Here is a 14,651-nt window from a genome sequence, read left to right as displayed (position 1 = left end):
AGATCCCACCGGGGCCCCTGCACACTCTCTCTGGGGGAAGGAGGGGTCCCCAGAAGGGGGGCGGCTGGAGGAGGGACAGGGCTGGACCCCTCTTTCTCCCGCGCAGCCCTGTCCGAGGCGGCCGAGGTGTACTTCAGTGCCATTCAGAAGATCGGGGAGCAGGCCCTGCAGAGCTCCACCTCGCAGATCCTGGGTAAGGGGCTCCCCTCTCTCTCTGCTCTGCACACATTTGGGGCCTTGGGGGCTCCTCCCGGCCCCTCTCCGCCCCAGGCCTCCCCTGCTGTCCAGGCTCCAGGCACCGCCTGCCTCCCGGTGCCGCCTCACAGCCCCGAGCCCTGCTTGCCCCTCATTCTCCGTCCGGAGGGGATTCCTTTTACAGACTTGCCTGTCCAGGAAGTCCCCCAAAGACACGGCCCTGCAGCCCAGGCTCCTCCCACCCCTCCCTGCAGGGCCCAGAGCCCTATGGGAAGCCCGGGACTTTGTCCCGAAGCCCAGCCTCAGGCAGGCCCTTCTGGAAGCCTCTGTTGGGAGGAGGGGGCGGGGCGGGATCCCTCGCTGAGCCGCTGTTCTTGGGGCTCCTAGGTGAGATCTTGGTGCAGATGTCAGATACCCAGCGCCACTTGAACTCTGACCTGGAGGTGGTGGTGAGTATTGGGAGGGGTCACCCTCCACATCCGCCTGAGGGAGGACTTGCTGAGACCCCAGGGACACGGCCAGGCTCTGCCAGGCACGTGGGTCTGCAGCGTCTTGTTCTGGCCTCCAGCCACCTGGGCAGCAGGGACCATTTCTGTCTCCACTTCACAGGGGAGGAAACTGAGTCTCAGAGATGCAGCCACTCTCCCAAGGTTCCAGCGTCAGAGGAGGAGCCAGGAGACGGGGCCCGCCCTTCCCTCTCCCGGGGAGCAGCCTGCAGTTTGACCTTGTCCCGCCCCTGAGAAAAACCCTCCACACCCAGCCACCCCGGAACTGCCTCAGGCTTCTCAGAGGACTTGCAGGCCCTGCTGGCACCCCCCCAGTCACAGCCCAGCCACCCCAAAGTGCTGCACCCCAGTCACAGCCCAGCCACCCCAAAGTGCTGCACCCCATTCACAGCCCAGCCACCCCGAAGTGCTGCACCCCCAGTCACAGCCCAGCCACCCCGAAGTGCTGCACCCCCATTCACAGCCCAGCCACCCCGAAGTGCTGCACCCCATTCACAGCCCAGCCACCCCGAAGTGCTGCACCCCAGTCACAGCCCAGCCACCCCGAAGTGCTGCACCCCAGTCACAGCCCAGCCACCCCGAAGTGCTGCACCCCCAGCCACAGCCCAGCCACCCCAAAGTGCTGCACCCCAGTCACAGCCCAGCCACCCCAAAGTGCTGCACCCCAGTCACAGCCCAGCCACCCCGAAGTGCTGCACCCCAGTCACAGCCCAGCCACCCCGAAGTGCTGCACCCCAGTCACAGCCCAGCCACCCCAAAGTGCTGCACCCCCAGCCACAGGCTAGCCTTCCCCCGCTGGGCTGCTACGATGCTGTCCTCTCACAGAAGCCCCCACCCCTGCCATCCAGCACAGTGGCCCCTCCTCCATGAAGCCCCCCTGACTCCTGGGCAGGTTCAGTCCCTCCTCCCTCTAGACCCCACCAGATGCTCCCCTCTGTTCTTAGCGCGTGGCAGTTAGGAGCACTGGGTTCAAAGCCCAGCCTCACCAGTGACCGGCTTTGTGGCCTGGGGTGAGCTCTCTTGCATAACCTCTCTGTGCCTCAGTTTATCTGTCTGTGAAATGGAGACAATCACAATAACTGCCGTGTAGGGTCTTGTGAGGATTCAGTGAAATGGATACGTACACACCCTTCGCCTGGCACCGGGGCCCTTCGAGTCCCTTAGCTGTGATGATTAGAAGGACATTTGTCTTCCCTGCCTCTGTCCCTGCCAAGACTGAGAGCTCTGCTGGGGTGTGGTCTTCTCTCTGCAGCTCGAGGCCTGGCACGGGGACTGGCACTGAGCAGAGCTTCAGGACTAGGAGGGAAGAATGCGCTGTGAAGGGGGCGCGGGGCTTGGCCAGAGGGGGAGGAGGAGATCGGGCATTCCAGGAAGCACAGTGGCCAAGCGGGGCGTGAGCGCGGCATCCATGGGAGACATAAGCCAAAGGCCGGAGTTGGGGCAAAGGGGCGGTGGGGGCGGTGGTGAGGGGCCTTAGAAGGTTCTGAAGGAAATTTCAACTGATTGTGACAGTCCGTGGTTCTCAAACACGTGGGGGGGACCCTAAAACTCGGGGTGCTCTTTGTGGGACACCATTAAATACTCATCAGTTTGGTGATGGTTGAAATGGGAAACAATTTTACCAGCAGAAACTGTGTACCCACCTGCACAAACCCCCGGGCGACTCCCCGGCGCTCTGAGGTGGATGCAGCCATGCACCTGCACCGCCCCGGGCTTGGGCGGGAGTTATGGAGCCCGGCTCCCACGGGCAGCCCGGGACCGCCTGTCCTTGTGTTCGATGGCTCTCCGTGTCACTGTGGCACCCCTGGGCCGGACAGGGACAGTGTCACCCAGGCCCGCTCTGTAAAAAGAGCTGCCATCTCTGGGCACCGGTGTCTTGGCTGTGACAACCGGGCAGGGCCCTCGGCCAGAACCACACTGGGCAGCACACACCAGAGGCGGCCTCCCTCTCTGGCTCATTCATTGGACAGCTCCTCGCTGCCTTGTGCCAGGCGCTGTCGTAGGCGCTGGGGGTCCAGCAGACGACAACTCTGCCGTCCCCAAGAGCGGCCCCAGCCCCAGCCCCAGGCAAGGAGGCGTGGGTCTGTGTGAATTGTGCAATCGCCATTTCTTTATGTTCTGCTTCATTCACTCGGCATAAGGTCTGTAAGTTTAACTCCTGCTGTTGCAGGCGTCGATGCTTTGTTTTGTTTAATTGCTACGTCTTCCATTGTACGAATATACCACGATTTGTTTACTCTTTTTCAGTTGACAGTCATTTGGGTTGCTTTCCATCTGGGGCTATTAGAAAGGGGGCTGCTGTGGCCCTGGCTGGTTTGCTCAGTGGACAGCGCGTCAGCCTGCGGACTGAAGGAAGGGTCCCTGATTTGATTCTGGTCAAGGGCACGCATCTCAGTTGCAGGCTCCTCCCCAGTCTGGGCCCTGGTCGGGGCGCATGCAGGAGGCAACCCATCGATCCATCAATATTTCTTTCTGTCTTTCCCTCTCTCTTCCACTCTCTCTAAAAATCAATGGAAAAATATCCTCAGGTGAGGATTTTAAAAAAAGAAAAAGAAAAAAATTAGGGCTGCTGTGAACATTCTTGTACAAATCTTTTTGTGAGTATATATCTCCATTTCTCTTGGGTAAACACCTAGGCGTTCAGGCTGATACATACTTAGCTGTATAAGAAGCTGTCGGAGCGTTCTCCGAAGTCCCGGACCATCTGCACTCCCGCCAGCGGGTCGGAGGCTGCTGGCGCTCTGTCCGTGCCCACGTCCCTGCTCTCAGTCTGCCTGACCCTGCGTCCTCACGGCTGTGGAATGGTGTGCCTCGTTGTGGTTGCATTCTGCATATCCTGGTGACGAAAGAGCTTGCTGGACATTTGCATATCTTCTTGCGGGTGTTTATTTAATCTTTTGACCGTTTTTTATTGGGTTACTGTTATCGCTGACTTTTCGTGTTCTTCAATAGAGTCAAGACATGAGTCCTTGGTCAGATGTATGTACGGTGAATGTTTCTTCCCAGTCTGTAGCTCGTCCACTCGTTTTCTTAATGGCGTCTTTGATGACCAGAAATTTAAAGTTTTTATGAAGCCCAACTTGGCAGTTTTAAAAAATGGTCTGTGCTTGTGTCCTCCCCAAGAAATCTTCGTCTACCCCCATCACAAAGATAGCCTCCTACGTTTCCTTGTAGAAGTTATGTTCTGGGCTTTACACTTATGTCTGTGGTCCATCTCAAATGTACTTTTGTGTATGAAGTGAGAGGGAGTCAGGGTTTCTTTTGTCCTGGACGGACATTTGGTTGTTCCAGACCATTTTTTAAAAAGACTTCCCTTTCCCTGTACAATTGACTTGGTGTCTTGGTCAAAAAGTGATTTGTCCTATATGTTTAGGTCCATTTCTGAACTCTCCATTGATTTTCAACCGGTGTGGCCACAATAATTTTTAAAACGTGCAGTGCCTGGCTATTTAGTCAGGGGCACTGACCTTTTCACCCTTAGATTGTCAAATAAAAAAAAAAAATGACAACAGTGAACACAACAATAGCTATTCTGTGTGAATGAATCAAAATTATACCTTTTTTGGTTAGATCAGCAAAAAAATATATTTTTGATGTGCTGCGGAATTTTAGTAATTGGTTTATGTGTGCCATGAGGTAAAGATTGAAAATCACTGCTCTACTCTGACCGTCAGTATCTTTGTCTATCCTTATACCAATACCACACTGTATAAATCACTGTAACGTTATAGTAAGTCTTGAAATCAAGTAGTCTAAGAATTTTTTCTTTTTTTTTTTTCAAAATTGTCCACTCCATTAAAGATCCTTTGCATTTCCCTATACATTAGAGAATCAGCTTGTCAATTTCTCTAAGAAAGCCTGCTGGGATTTTGATAGTGATTTCATTGATCTGTAAACAATGGTCATCTTAATAATATCTAGTCCTTTGATCCATGAACATGGTATGCCTCTATTTATTTATTTCTCATAGCAATGTTTTGTCATTTTCAGTGTAGCAGCCTTGCACATCTTTTGATAGTTTTATTTCTAGGTATTTGATGTTTTTTGAAGTCATTTGTAAATGGCCTTTTAAAATATCATTTTCCACTTGTTCATTGTTTGACTTATATTTTAGTAGGGTCACTCTGGCTCTTATACTAAAAATAAAATAGTGCCCAGCTGGTACGGCTCAGTGGTTGAGCATAACCTATGAACCAGGAGGTCACAGTTTGATTCCTGGTCGGGTACATGCCTGGGTTGTGCACTAGATCCCCAGTAGTGGGTGTGCAGGAGGCAGCCGATCAATGATTCTCTCTCATCATTGATGTTTCTATCTCTCTCTCCCTCTCCCTTTCTCTCTGAAATCAATAAAAAAAATATTTTTAAAAGAATAAAATAGCTGTGGAGGGCAAAAGCAGAAGCGGAAGACCAGTTAGGAGGCTGTTGCAGTAATCTAGAAGAGGGAGGTGGGCTGGGGAAAGGGATACAGCAGTGGTGGTGTTGAGAAGGCCTCAGATTGAAAGTAGAACCAATGAGGTTTCCTGCTGGATTGGATGTGTGTTGCAAAAGAAAGGAGAAAGTCTAGGTAACTCCAAGGTTTTAACCTGACCAGCGGGAAAGGTGGAGTTGCCATTAGCTGAGGTGGAAAAACTGAACGTGGAGCCGTTTGGATGGAGAGGAGAGGCAGGGGCTCAGTTTAGACGAGATAAGTGTGAGATGATGATCAGAAGACAATCGGAGAGGTGGACGCCTCAGCCGCACACAGGAAACTGTAGTTTGGGGGTGAGGTTGGGGCTGGGATGGCCGTCTGAGCATGGGGACTGCAGGAGCTCATGGGGCGAGGGGGGGGGGGGCGCGTAGTGAGGAAGGGAAGGGCCCAAGGCCTGAGCTCTGGGTCGACCCAGCGTTAAAGGGTCAGGGAGACGGGGGGATTCAGCAAAGGACGGAGCGGCCAGGGGTGGGGGCGAGAGAAACAGGGGAGGGTGCCGGCTGGAGGCTGGGGGGAACAGGTGTTTCAGGAGGAGGGAAGTGGCCAGTCGCGTCCAGTGGTGATGGCTGGCTGAGGTGGGTGAGTCCAGAGAACTGACTTAGCAACGTGGAGCCTCCGTGACCTTGACAAAAGCATTTTGTTGGCGTGGCAGGGCATAGCCTGACTGCAGGGGATTCAAGATCAAATGGGGGTTCGGCCCTCAGGCAGTTCCTTCAAGGGGGTCTCCCGTGGAGATGGCAGAAGTCTTGTGAGAGGTCCTGGGGTCACACAGAGCTGGCAGCCATGTTCCCAGCAGCAGGGCTGCCCTCAGCTGCCCGCACGGAGCCTCCAGGACGCGCTGATAGCGCGGGGGCAGGGGAGAAGTCTGTCCTACCCTCTAGGAGTCCTCAGCCTGCCTGGGCGGGGACTTCCTTGTTGCAAAGCCACCTGCCAATTATTGACAGTCGTCTGCTTCCCCCGCCGCGAGAGCGCAAAGTCCGCGTGGAGTATCATCCTCCACAGATCCGTTCCTCCAGGAGCGTGCGGGGACTTGCCATTGCCCTGTGCCGGGCCCATCTGATGGGGGCGCCTCGGCTGTGCCCTCTCCCCGTCTGCCGCGGCAATGGGGCGCCTTATAGCCCCTCCGTGCACTCACCCTGCCGCGGTGGCGCAGCCAGATGTGACTGGAGCAGGAGTGACGTCATAGGATGGAAGGGGGCTTGTTCACCAGCAGTGTTTTCAGGCAAGAGGAGAGGGAGGAGGAAACCAGAATCAGGAGGAGGGAGAAGGCTCCCAGTTTGTCTGCTGTCAGTATTATAAGGACATTTGAAACCATCTCTGCCCCCCTGTCCCCCCGGCCCCCGCAGACAGCCCACTTCCTCCTCCACCTCCTCAGCAGGCCAGCTCTGCAGTAGCTGAGGGGCAGCATGTCCGTTCTGTTGGCTTTGTGCGTCTGTGATATTCTCTGTGGCCTTCAGTGTGCTTCAAGTTCGTCTCCCAGGTGCCAGTCGCCTCCTTCCTAGCGCTGGTTACACACTGGTCTGGGTTTTGAACGTCTGCCCAGCCCCACACCTCCCATAAGCCTGTGGCTTCCATTGGGCGGTTCAGCAGGATGTGGGATGTTCGGGAGCACGAGTCTGTTCAGGCAGGAATCCCGACCTGTCTCTTCAGGGGGAGGCAGGGCCAGGAGGACGGTGGGCGCCGCCTGGCTGGGAGGTCTCGCCGGTTGGGAAGTTGCACTTCCTGTGGATCCAGCAGAAAAGGGCCCACACAGGCGGGAAGTGTGTACTCAGTGCAGCTCATAACACTAACACGCCCCACACCACATACACACACACATGCACACACCCTCACTCATACACACACACATGCACACACCCTCACTCATACACATACACATACACACACGCTCACTCATACACACACACATACACACACCCTCACTCATACCTCACACACACATACACACACCCTCACTCATACACACACACACACTCATACACACACACACACACATACTCTCACACACACACACACACACATACACATACACACCCCTCTCACACACACACACACACTCACACACACACCCTCACTCTCACACCCACTCACACTCACACACACACACCTTCACTCTCAAACTCTCACACACACACACACTCACACCCTCACTCACACCCTCACTCACACCCACTCACTCTCACACACACACACACACCCTCACACACACACACACACACACTCACACACACACTCACACACACACACACTCACTCACACACACACACTCTCACACACACACACACACACACACACACACATAAACACACACTGGTAGCCACAGCTCAGGGGGTTAGGGTGTGGCCAGTCCCTTACAGACCAGCAATTACCAAAGTTTCAGAAACAATTGTGGGGGGAAAAGTTACAATTCAGAACTTTTATATTTACTGGTTTTCCTGCATCCTGGAAGGAAATGCCCAGCATTCCTTTTCTGGGCGATGCCGTACCCCGGGGGACAGAGCCCCCGCAGCACCGCAGGGAGAACCTGTGGCAGGAGGTAGGATGCCAGCAGAGGTGACGGTCCCCAGAGGCGGAGGTGGCAGCGGGTGAGAGATGCTCCTCTCCGCTCCCTGGGCAACCTGAACTCCAGGGCAGACAGGGCAGCTGGAAGGATTGAAGATCTGATGCCCCAACGATGCAGAGTGACCCCGGGAACACGATGGGACACAAGCGAATGTGCCAGGCGACCGCCGAGGCCCAAAACAAAGCTCATCGGGTTTATCGGGCTGGACCTTAGCACCTTGCCAAGCCTTTACTATTACAGGTGGGGAAACTGAGGCCCAGAGAGGGGCAGCAACTTGTCCAAAATCACAAAGCAAATTGGAGACACAAGCAGAACTAGGACCTAGCTCCTCGGAGACTGGGCTCAGAAGCCTCCCCTGGCCTCCCGGTCCCCCAGTGGTCAGCCACCTTCTCCTCACCTGTCACGGGAACCTACCACCCCCACAGCTAAGGCGTCAGCCGTTCTGAGCTCTTTTCCGCTGGGCCCAGCCCTGCCCACGGTGCCGAGGATGCAGAGATGGGTCAGACTTGGTTCCTACCCACAGTGCTCGCTGCTCATACAAAAGGGCTGAAGAGGGCCAGGAAGAGATCTTGTCCTGTGGCTGGAGGAGTGGACAGTGACCGAACAGATGTACACACCTTTCAGGAACTAAATGACTGAGCAGCGACCCCGCCGGGAGGTCAGGGGGCAGGCATTGGAAGATTGGTGGGGAATCCAGGCACGGGGAATGGCGTCGCCAAAGCACCGGCTGAAACCAGGAGTAGAACCAGGGGCCGCTGGCACAGTTATCGAGGGTGTTTGAACGAGGTGCCACACTTAGTGTTTCTCATGATTAACATTTAATCCCTCCTCCAGCCAGGCACTCTTGCTACGCCCATTTCTCTAATGACCGGGCAGGTGCCTGGTGTGTTAGCACTGGGTGGGCAATGGGTCTGCGTGGGCAGTGCAAGGCATGCTGGGGCCTGAGAGGGGAGGGGCCGCCTGACCACCCCCTGCCCTCCGCGCAGGGTGCAGACGTTCCACGGAGACCTGCTGCAGCACATGGAGAAGAACACCAAGCTGGACATGCAGTTCATCAAAGTGAGTCTGGCCGCTGCCTCTTCCCGCCTGACAGATGGCACCGAGGCCAGCGCTGGGCAGTGCCCGGCCCCAGGGCACACACGTTCCCAGCCGAGCCGCCTGCCCTGTCCAGCGCTCTGACCCATGGGCCAGGCGTCCAGAGCTCTTGACGTGGGTCTCCCTCCCCCATCCGCCCCCACCCCCAGGACAGCCGCCAGCACTACGAGATCGAGTACCGCCACCGAGCTGCCAACCTGGAGAAGTGCATGTCCGAGCTGTGGCGCATGGAGCGCAAGAGGGACAAGAACGTGCGGGAGATGAAGGTGCGAGGGCCGGGGACAGGACTGGTCTGGGGGGGCCCTCGATACCCTCCTGAGCTCCCCCCACCAGCACCAGGCCACGCCCAGGAATGTGGCTGGCCCGAGCCCCTGCTGAGGTCAGCCAGCCCCTGGAGCGGGTGGGAGTTACTGGTCAGGGACGCCCTCAGCACTGCTCCTTGCCTCCCCAGGCACCCCAGGCCCCTCCAAACCCTAGCACCTCTCCAGCTTCCCCCACTTCACTGAGCAAACCAGAGACCACTGGTCATGCGCTCCTGAACCCACTAGCAAAGGTGTAACCCACCCTCCTTCCCCTCCCGCCTGCCCAGGCAGGGCTTTCCTCCCCTGGCTAAGGCCAGCACCGCCCCCCCCCCCAGCCCCTCCTCCCCAGCCCTGGACTCTTTCTCCAGGACCTTCGTCTCCTCTGTCTCCTCCTCTGGCTCCTCTCATAAACTCCTCTCTTTTCAGAATCGTCCCTCCCAAGTAGAGGGTTATTGATCAACTCATCTGCACTTTCATTAAACCAGTCTCCCTGGGCACCACCTCCGTGCTGGGCCCTGAGCTGGGTGCTGGGGACAGAGGGCTGTCTGGGGGGGCACGGAGCCCAGGCTCAGGAGGACGAAGCTGCCTGTGACAGGGCAGGCCCGGGAGCTAGGACGGGCTGGGTGTTCAGGGGAGGCCCCCGAGAGGAGGCTCAGAGAGCTGGCGCTCCAGGTGGGTGGGAGGAGGCACCCACCCCCTGCCTCAGCCCAGACCCCCCTTCCCCCCAGGAGAGTGTGAACCGGCTGCACGCACAGATGCAGACCTTCGTGTCTGAGAGCCAGCGGGCCGCTGAGCTGGAGGAGAAGCGGCGCTACCGGTTCCTGGCCGAGAAGCACCTGCTGCTTTCCAATACGTTTCTGCAGTTTTTCGGTCGGGTGAGCTGGGCTGGGAGGGTGAGCTGGGCTGGGAGGGGGAGCTGGGCTGGGAGGGTGAGCTGGGCTGGGACAGCACTGGAGCCCTAGGGCTGTGCTCTCGCGCTGGCTGCACAGAGGAACCGCCCTCCTTCCTCCTTTGCCTTCTCTCTTCCTCGGTAGCTATTTTATTTATTTTCTCTCTCCATCTATTTCTTTTTCACTCATTTCTGTGTCTGTTTGTACCATCAGATATTCATGCATTTATTCACTCATGGTTTTGTTTATTCTCACATCATTCACTAATTCATGCATTTATTCATTAGTGTATGAACCAGTTACTTTTTCATTCCTGCTTGCATATACTTCCCATTCACAAATTCATTGATTCATAGGTTTGTTCAGTTATTGTCTGTTAATTTTATCCGCTACTTTAAACCCTCTATGCTTTGCTATTTGCTAAGACCAATCAGGTTTTTCTTCATTTCTCATTGTGTCTAATGGGTTTCGCTTTCTGTATTTTGCTGTCACGTTGGTCAGTGCTGTTGGGTTTATGAGTGTTATACCTTCTGGGTTAGTGTTGTCATTTAGGTTCTCACTGTCTCTCATCATCCAGTCTAAAACTTTTAATTCCACTTTGTCTGAAATTAATATTGCCCTTCCTACTTTCTCTTCTCTCATCCATTTTTTAAAAATATTTTTTTTTATTGATTTCAGAGAGAAAGGGAGAGGGAGAGAGAGATAGAAACATCTATGATGAGAGAGAATCATTGATCAGCTGCCTCCTGTATGCCCCACACAGGGGGTTTGAGCCCACAACCCGGGCATGTGCTCTGACCGGGAATCGAACCCTGACCTCCTGGTTCATAGGTCAATGCTCAACCACTGAGCCACGCCGGCTGGGCTCATCTGTTCGTTTTAGGTGTGTTCTCTGTTACTAACATATAGCTCAGTTTTTATGCTTGACCCGTCTGACATCTGTCTTCTCATAGAGGAGTTCGGTCTATTCCTCTTAACCTGACAACTGATATACCTGTTTTATTGTTTTCAGATAAGTTCACTTAACTGTATTTACTTTGTCATTTCTTCTTTTTCTCCCATTCTTGTTTATGTCATTTGGTTGAGTTACTGTACATTTCCCTTCCCCTTTATTAATTTGGAAATTCTACTGTTCTCATCTCTACTCATGATGACCTCACTTTGTGACCCTCATAATCACATATATTTACCTATCATCTTTTTAAAAAATATATTTTTATTGATTTCAGAGTAGAAAGGAGAGGGAGGGAGGGAGGGAGAGATAGAATCATCAATGATGAGAGAGAATCATTGATTGGCTGCCTCCTGCACTGGGGATCGAGCCTGCAACCCGGGCATGTGCCCCGACTGGGAATTGAACCTTGACTTCCTGGTTCATGGGTTGACGTTCAAGCAGCTGAGCACACACTAGTGTCGCCCTAGTGAGTGTGAAGGGCTGTCGCGTTGTGGTTTGGACTTGCATTTCCCGGATGACTAGTGATGCTGAGTATCTCTCCATGTGCTTATTGGCCACCATATGTCTTCTTTGGGAGGAAACTCCTTTCTGCCTGTGTCCTAACAGTTAACCTCCAGCGGACCCCTCCCTGGCTGCCTCCTGCGGGGTGGTCTCCCAGCCGGGGCCTGGGCTGGTTGAGCCTGACTCCCCGAGGTGTGGGGAATGGGCAGCATGTTGTCTGGCCCAGCTGGGCTTGAGGACATACAAGATCTGACTCCTCAGCTAGTTAACCATAGACATTTACCTGTTACTATGGTGAACAGAGAACTGTGACTCCTGGCACAGGGAGGCATCCTTCTCGCCTTCCGCAGCCATCAGTCCTTGCTTGGTCCGGGTCTCCTCAATAGCACCTCCCAGTGGGTCGCACTATGCAAGCACAGTTCCAGGGTGAATCCCCAGGAATGGAGTTTGAGAGTCCACAGATGTAGGCATTGGTTATACCAAGTCACACTTCCGCCAGCAATGTGTGCGAGCCCCTGCTTCCTGGACAACAGTGTGAGCCAACTTTCTGATCTTTGCTCATCAGAAAGGTAAAAAGAAGTGTTTTTTACATTCTCCCATGATCCTCTGTGGCTTGAAGGACTGTACGGGTTCCTTCCCAGCCGGGAGCGATGCTGGCCGGAGGCAGGGCTGGGGAAGCCAGCGATGCTGAGTGCTGCCCGGGCTGGGACGTGTGGTGGCCATCACTCCAGGAGCCCCTGCTGCCCTGGCAGGCGCTCTCCACTGAACAGTGTCAAACTAGACAACAACAAAAACTTTTAAAAATGTGGTCTGCAGGACCTCCTGGCCTCGCTGTGCTCACTGCCTCCGAAACAAGCTCACAGAGACCTTTGTTGTGTGGGGTTCGCTAATGACTATGCAAGGGAGACCGCCCCTCGTGACCAGCTCCCAGCTGCTCCTGTGACATGAGGCTCTGAGCCTGTTTTCTGCCGGAGAGCACCTGAGGTTCCCAGCAGCTGGGCCAGGGCGAAGGCAGTGGTCACCGGAGGGCAGCAAGCCCCCTCCAGGCTGGTGCCGGCCACTTCCCTGCTGCCGGGACGCCAGGCCTGGAGCCATGGCCAACTGCTCTGACCCTCAGCATCTTTCTCTATAGGATGGAGACAGACTCGCACATACCTCCCAGAGCCATTGTGAGAATCAAGTAGGAATAATGCAGGCGAAGCCTTTAACACTAGGCCTGGCAGAGTACATATTCAACAAAAGGAAGCTTTCATTACTCCTCAGGTGACAGTCTGGAGCTTGGCCGATCCCTAGGGGACGGAACGCTTGAATAAAGAGAGGAGTTCGTCTGGCAGGGCTCAGGGGCTGAGCATAGATCCATGAACCAGGAGGTCACAGTTCGATTCCTGGTCAGGGCACAGGCCCCGGTTGTGGGCTCAATCCCCAGTGGCGGGGGGGGGTGGGGGTGGGGGCTGCAGGAGGCAGCTGATCAATGATTCTCTCTCATCATTGATGTTTCTATCTCTTTCTCCCTCTCTCTCTGAAATCAATAAAAACATTTAAAAAAGAATAAGTGAAAAATTTCAAATTGGAGAACAGTGTTTTGATTGATTTAATTTATAGAGGTGACTGGGTGACAGCACAGACAGATTAATGCCATTGAAGACAGTTTTCTTACATATCACAGTTCCCAAAACAAGGGTCACGCCATGCCACCCAGGGCCACCTGGGGAGGCACCAGGGGTTGGTCAAGAGGCAGAGGGAGCGAGAGGAAATCACGGCCCAGAAATGTACTATGGTTCCCATGGAAGGAGGGGGCAAACCAGGAGAGGTAACTTGAAGCAGGTTTGGGATTGAGTAGTTTGTGGGCTCTGTGGCATAGGGTGGTGTCTGTCTGTCTGGTACCTGGCTCTGGGGTGATTTAGGGCAGGGGAAATATTGGCTTGATGGGTGAGTTAAAGGAAGTGGTTGGGGATGCAGCTTTGGATTGTTGGTTTGCATACAAAAGGCCTGTTCAGGGGCAAGTTGTTTAGGATCCCTAGGGATTATCTACACCACGGGAGGGGCTGCCTCTCCAGGAATAGCAAGCTCTCGGGATGTCAAAGAATCATAAAATACAGAAAATTTAAAACATGATCAATATACATTGCAGGTCTAACATTGAAAGCCCTCCGACCCCGAGCTGTTGTGGTCAGCTGCTGAGTGTGTGTCCTAGAAAGTGTCAGGCAGAGCTCAATGCCCCTGTACTGGGGACCCTGGAAAAGGGGTGCCATGTGACTACAGGGATGCCCTGGGAACGGTGTTTGAAAGGCCTCTTTAGAACCCTGCTCCCACGGCTCAAACAGGAAGGTGCTTATTTAGTGACTGGGAAGTTCAGGGGTTCGGGTATAGCTGGGCCCAGGAGCACAGCCCGTCCTCAGAAATTCGCCTTTGTCTGCTGCCGAGCTGTAGTTTCCTGTGTTGGCTCCACTCTACCTGTCAGCAAACCCCACGAGGCAAAAGGATACATGTCTCCAGGTTGTTCCAGGGTGAGCCCTGGGGTTGAATTCTTTGGTCACAGTTTTGGGGTAAGTGCCATCCCTGTGGCCAGGAGGACAGAGCACCCTGAGTGGCCAGCCTGGGCGCTGCCCTCCTGCCGCCGGGGCAGTGGGAGAACTCCGCCCAGAGCACACAGAGAGCGGCAGGGGGCCTGAGGGGCCTTTGACAAAAGTGGGGGTGCTTGGACCGTGGGGGGACTCAACGTGACACCAGCGTGATCTTTAGCTCCCGGCAGCTACCAGAGCTCTGCGTCTCCAGGATCCTGGGGGGCGCTCGGACCCGGGTGACCACGTGTTCTCACCCACCAGGCCAGGGGGACGCTCCAGAACCGCGTGCTGCTGTGGAAGGAGCAGTCGGAGGCCAGCCGCAACCCGTCGCGGGCGCACTCCCCGGGCCTGCTGGGCCCGGTGCTGGGGCCGCCCTACCCCTCGGGCCCGCCTGACGCCCCACCCGCCCTGGGACATGGGTGAGGCCCTGGGCGCCCCCCCACCGCTCTTTCCCTCCGCCGCTCGTGCCCCCCCCGCTAATTCGCGCCCCCCGCTCGGGCCCCCCGCCGCTTTTTCGCGCCCCCACCTCGTGCCCCCCCCCCGGTTATTGGCGCCGGCCAATTAAGGCCCCCGGCCACTTTTCCCCGGGCCCCTTCGTGGGGGGCCCTTGGG

The 14,651-nt window shown here is 55.3% G+C and overlaps 1 protein-coding gene across 1 annotated transcript in view; it reads left to right on the top strand.

The window, feature by feature from the left end:
• Nucleotides 1-102: 102 nt before the first annotated feature.
• Nucleotides 103-14,651, top strand: part of BAIAP2L2 (BAI1 associated protein 2 like 2) — a gene marked incomplete at its 5' end in the record, with an annotated part of 18,702 nt that continues 4,153 nt past the window's right edge. Inside the window, 6 exons of the mRNA XM_023743780.1 lie at nt 103-193; nt 583-644; nt 8,720-8,791; nt 8,977-9,093; nt 9,858-10,004; nt 14,301-14,435. Of these exons, the coding sequence (XP_023599548.1) occupies nt 103-193; nt 583-644; nt 8,720-8,791; nt 8,977-9,093; nt 9,858-10,004; nt 14,301-14,435 (624 nt within the window). The remainder of the gene's footprint in view (nt 194-582; nt 645-8,719; nt 8,792-8,976; nt 9,094-9,857; nt 10,005-14,300; nt 14,436-14,651) is intronic.

Source organism: Myotis lucifugus, unplaced genomic scaffold (assembly GCF_000147115.1).
Source record: "Myotis lucifugus unplaced genomic scaffold, Myoluc2.0 scaffold_413, whole genome shotgun sequence".
Classification (NCBI taxonomy): domain Eukaryota; kingdom Metazoa; phylum Chordata; class Mammalia; order Chiroptera; family Vespertilionidae; genus Myotis; species Myotis lucifugus.
Note: the sequence above shows the minus strand (reverse complement) of the source record. Positions and strands in the feature narration are given on the sequence as shown.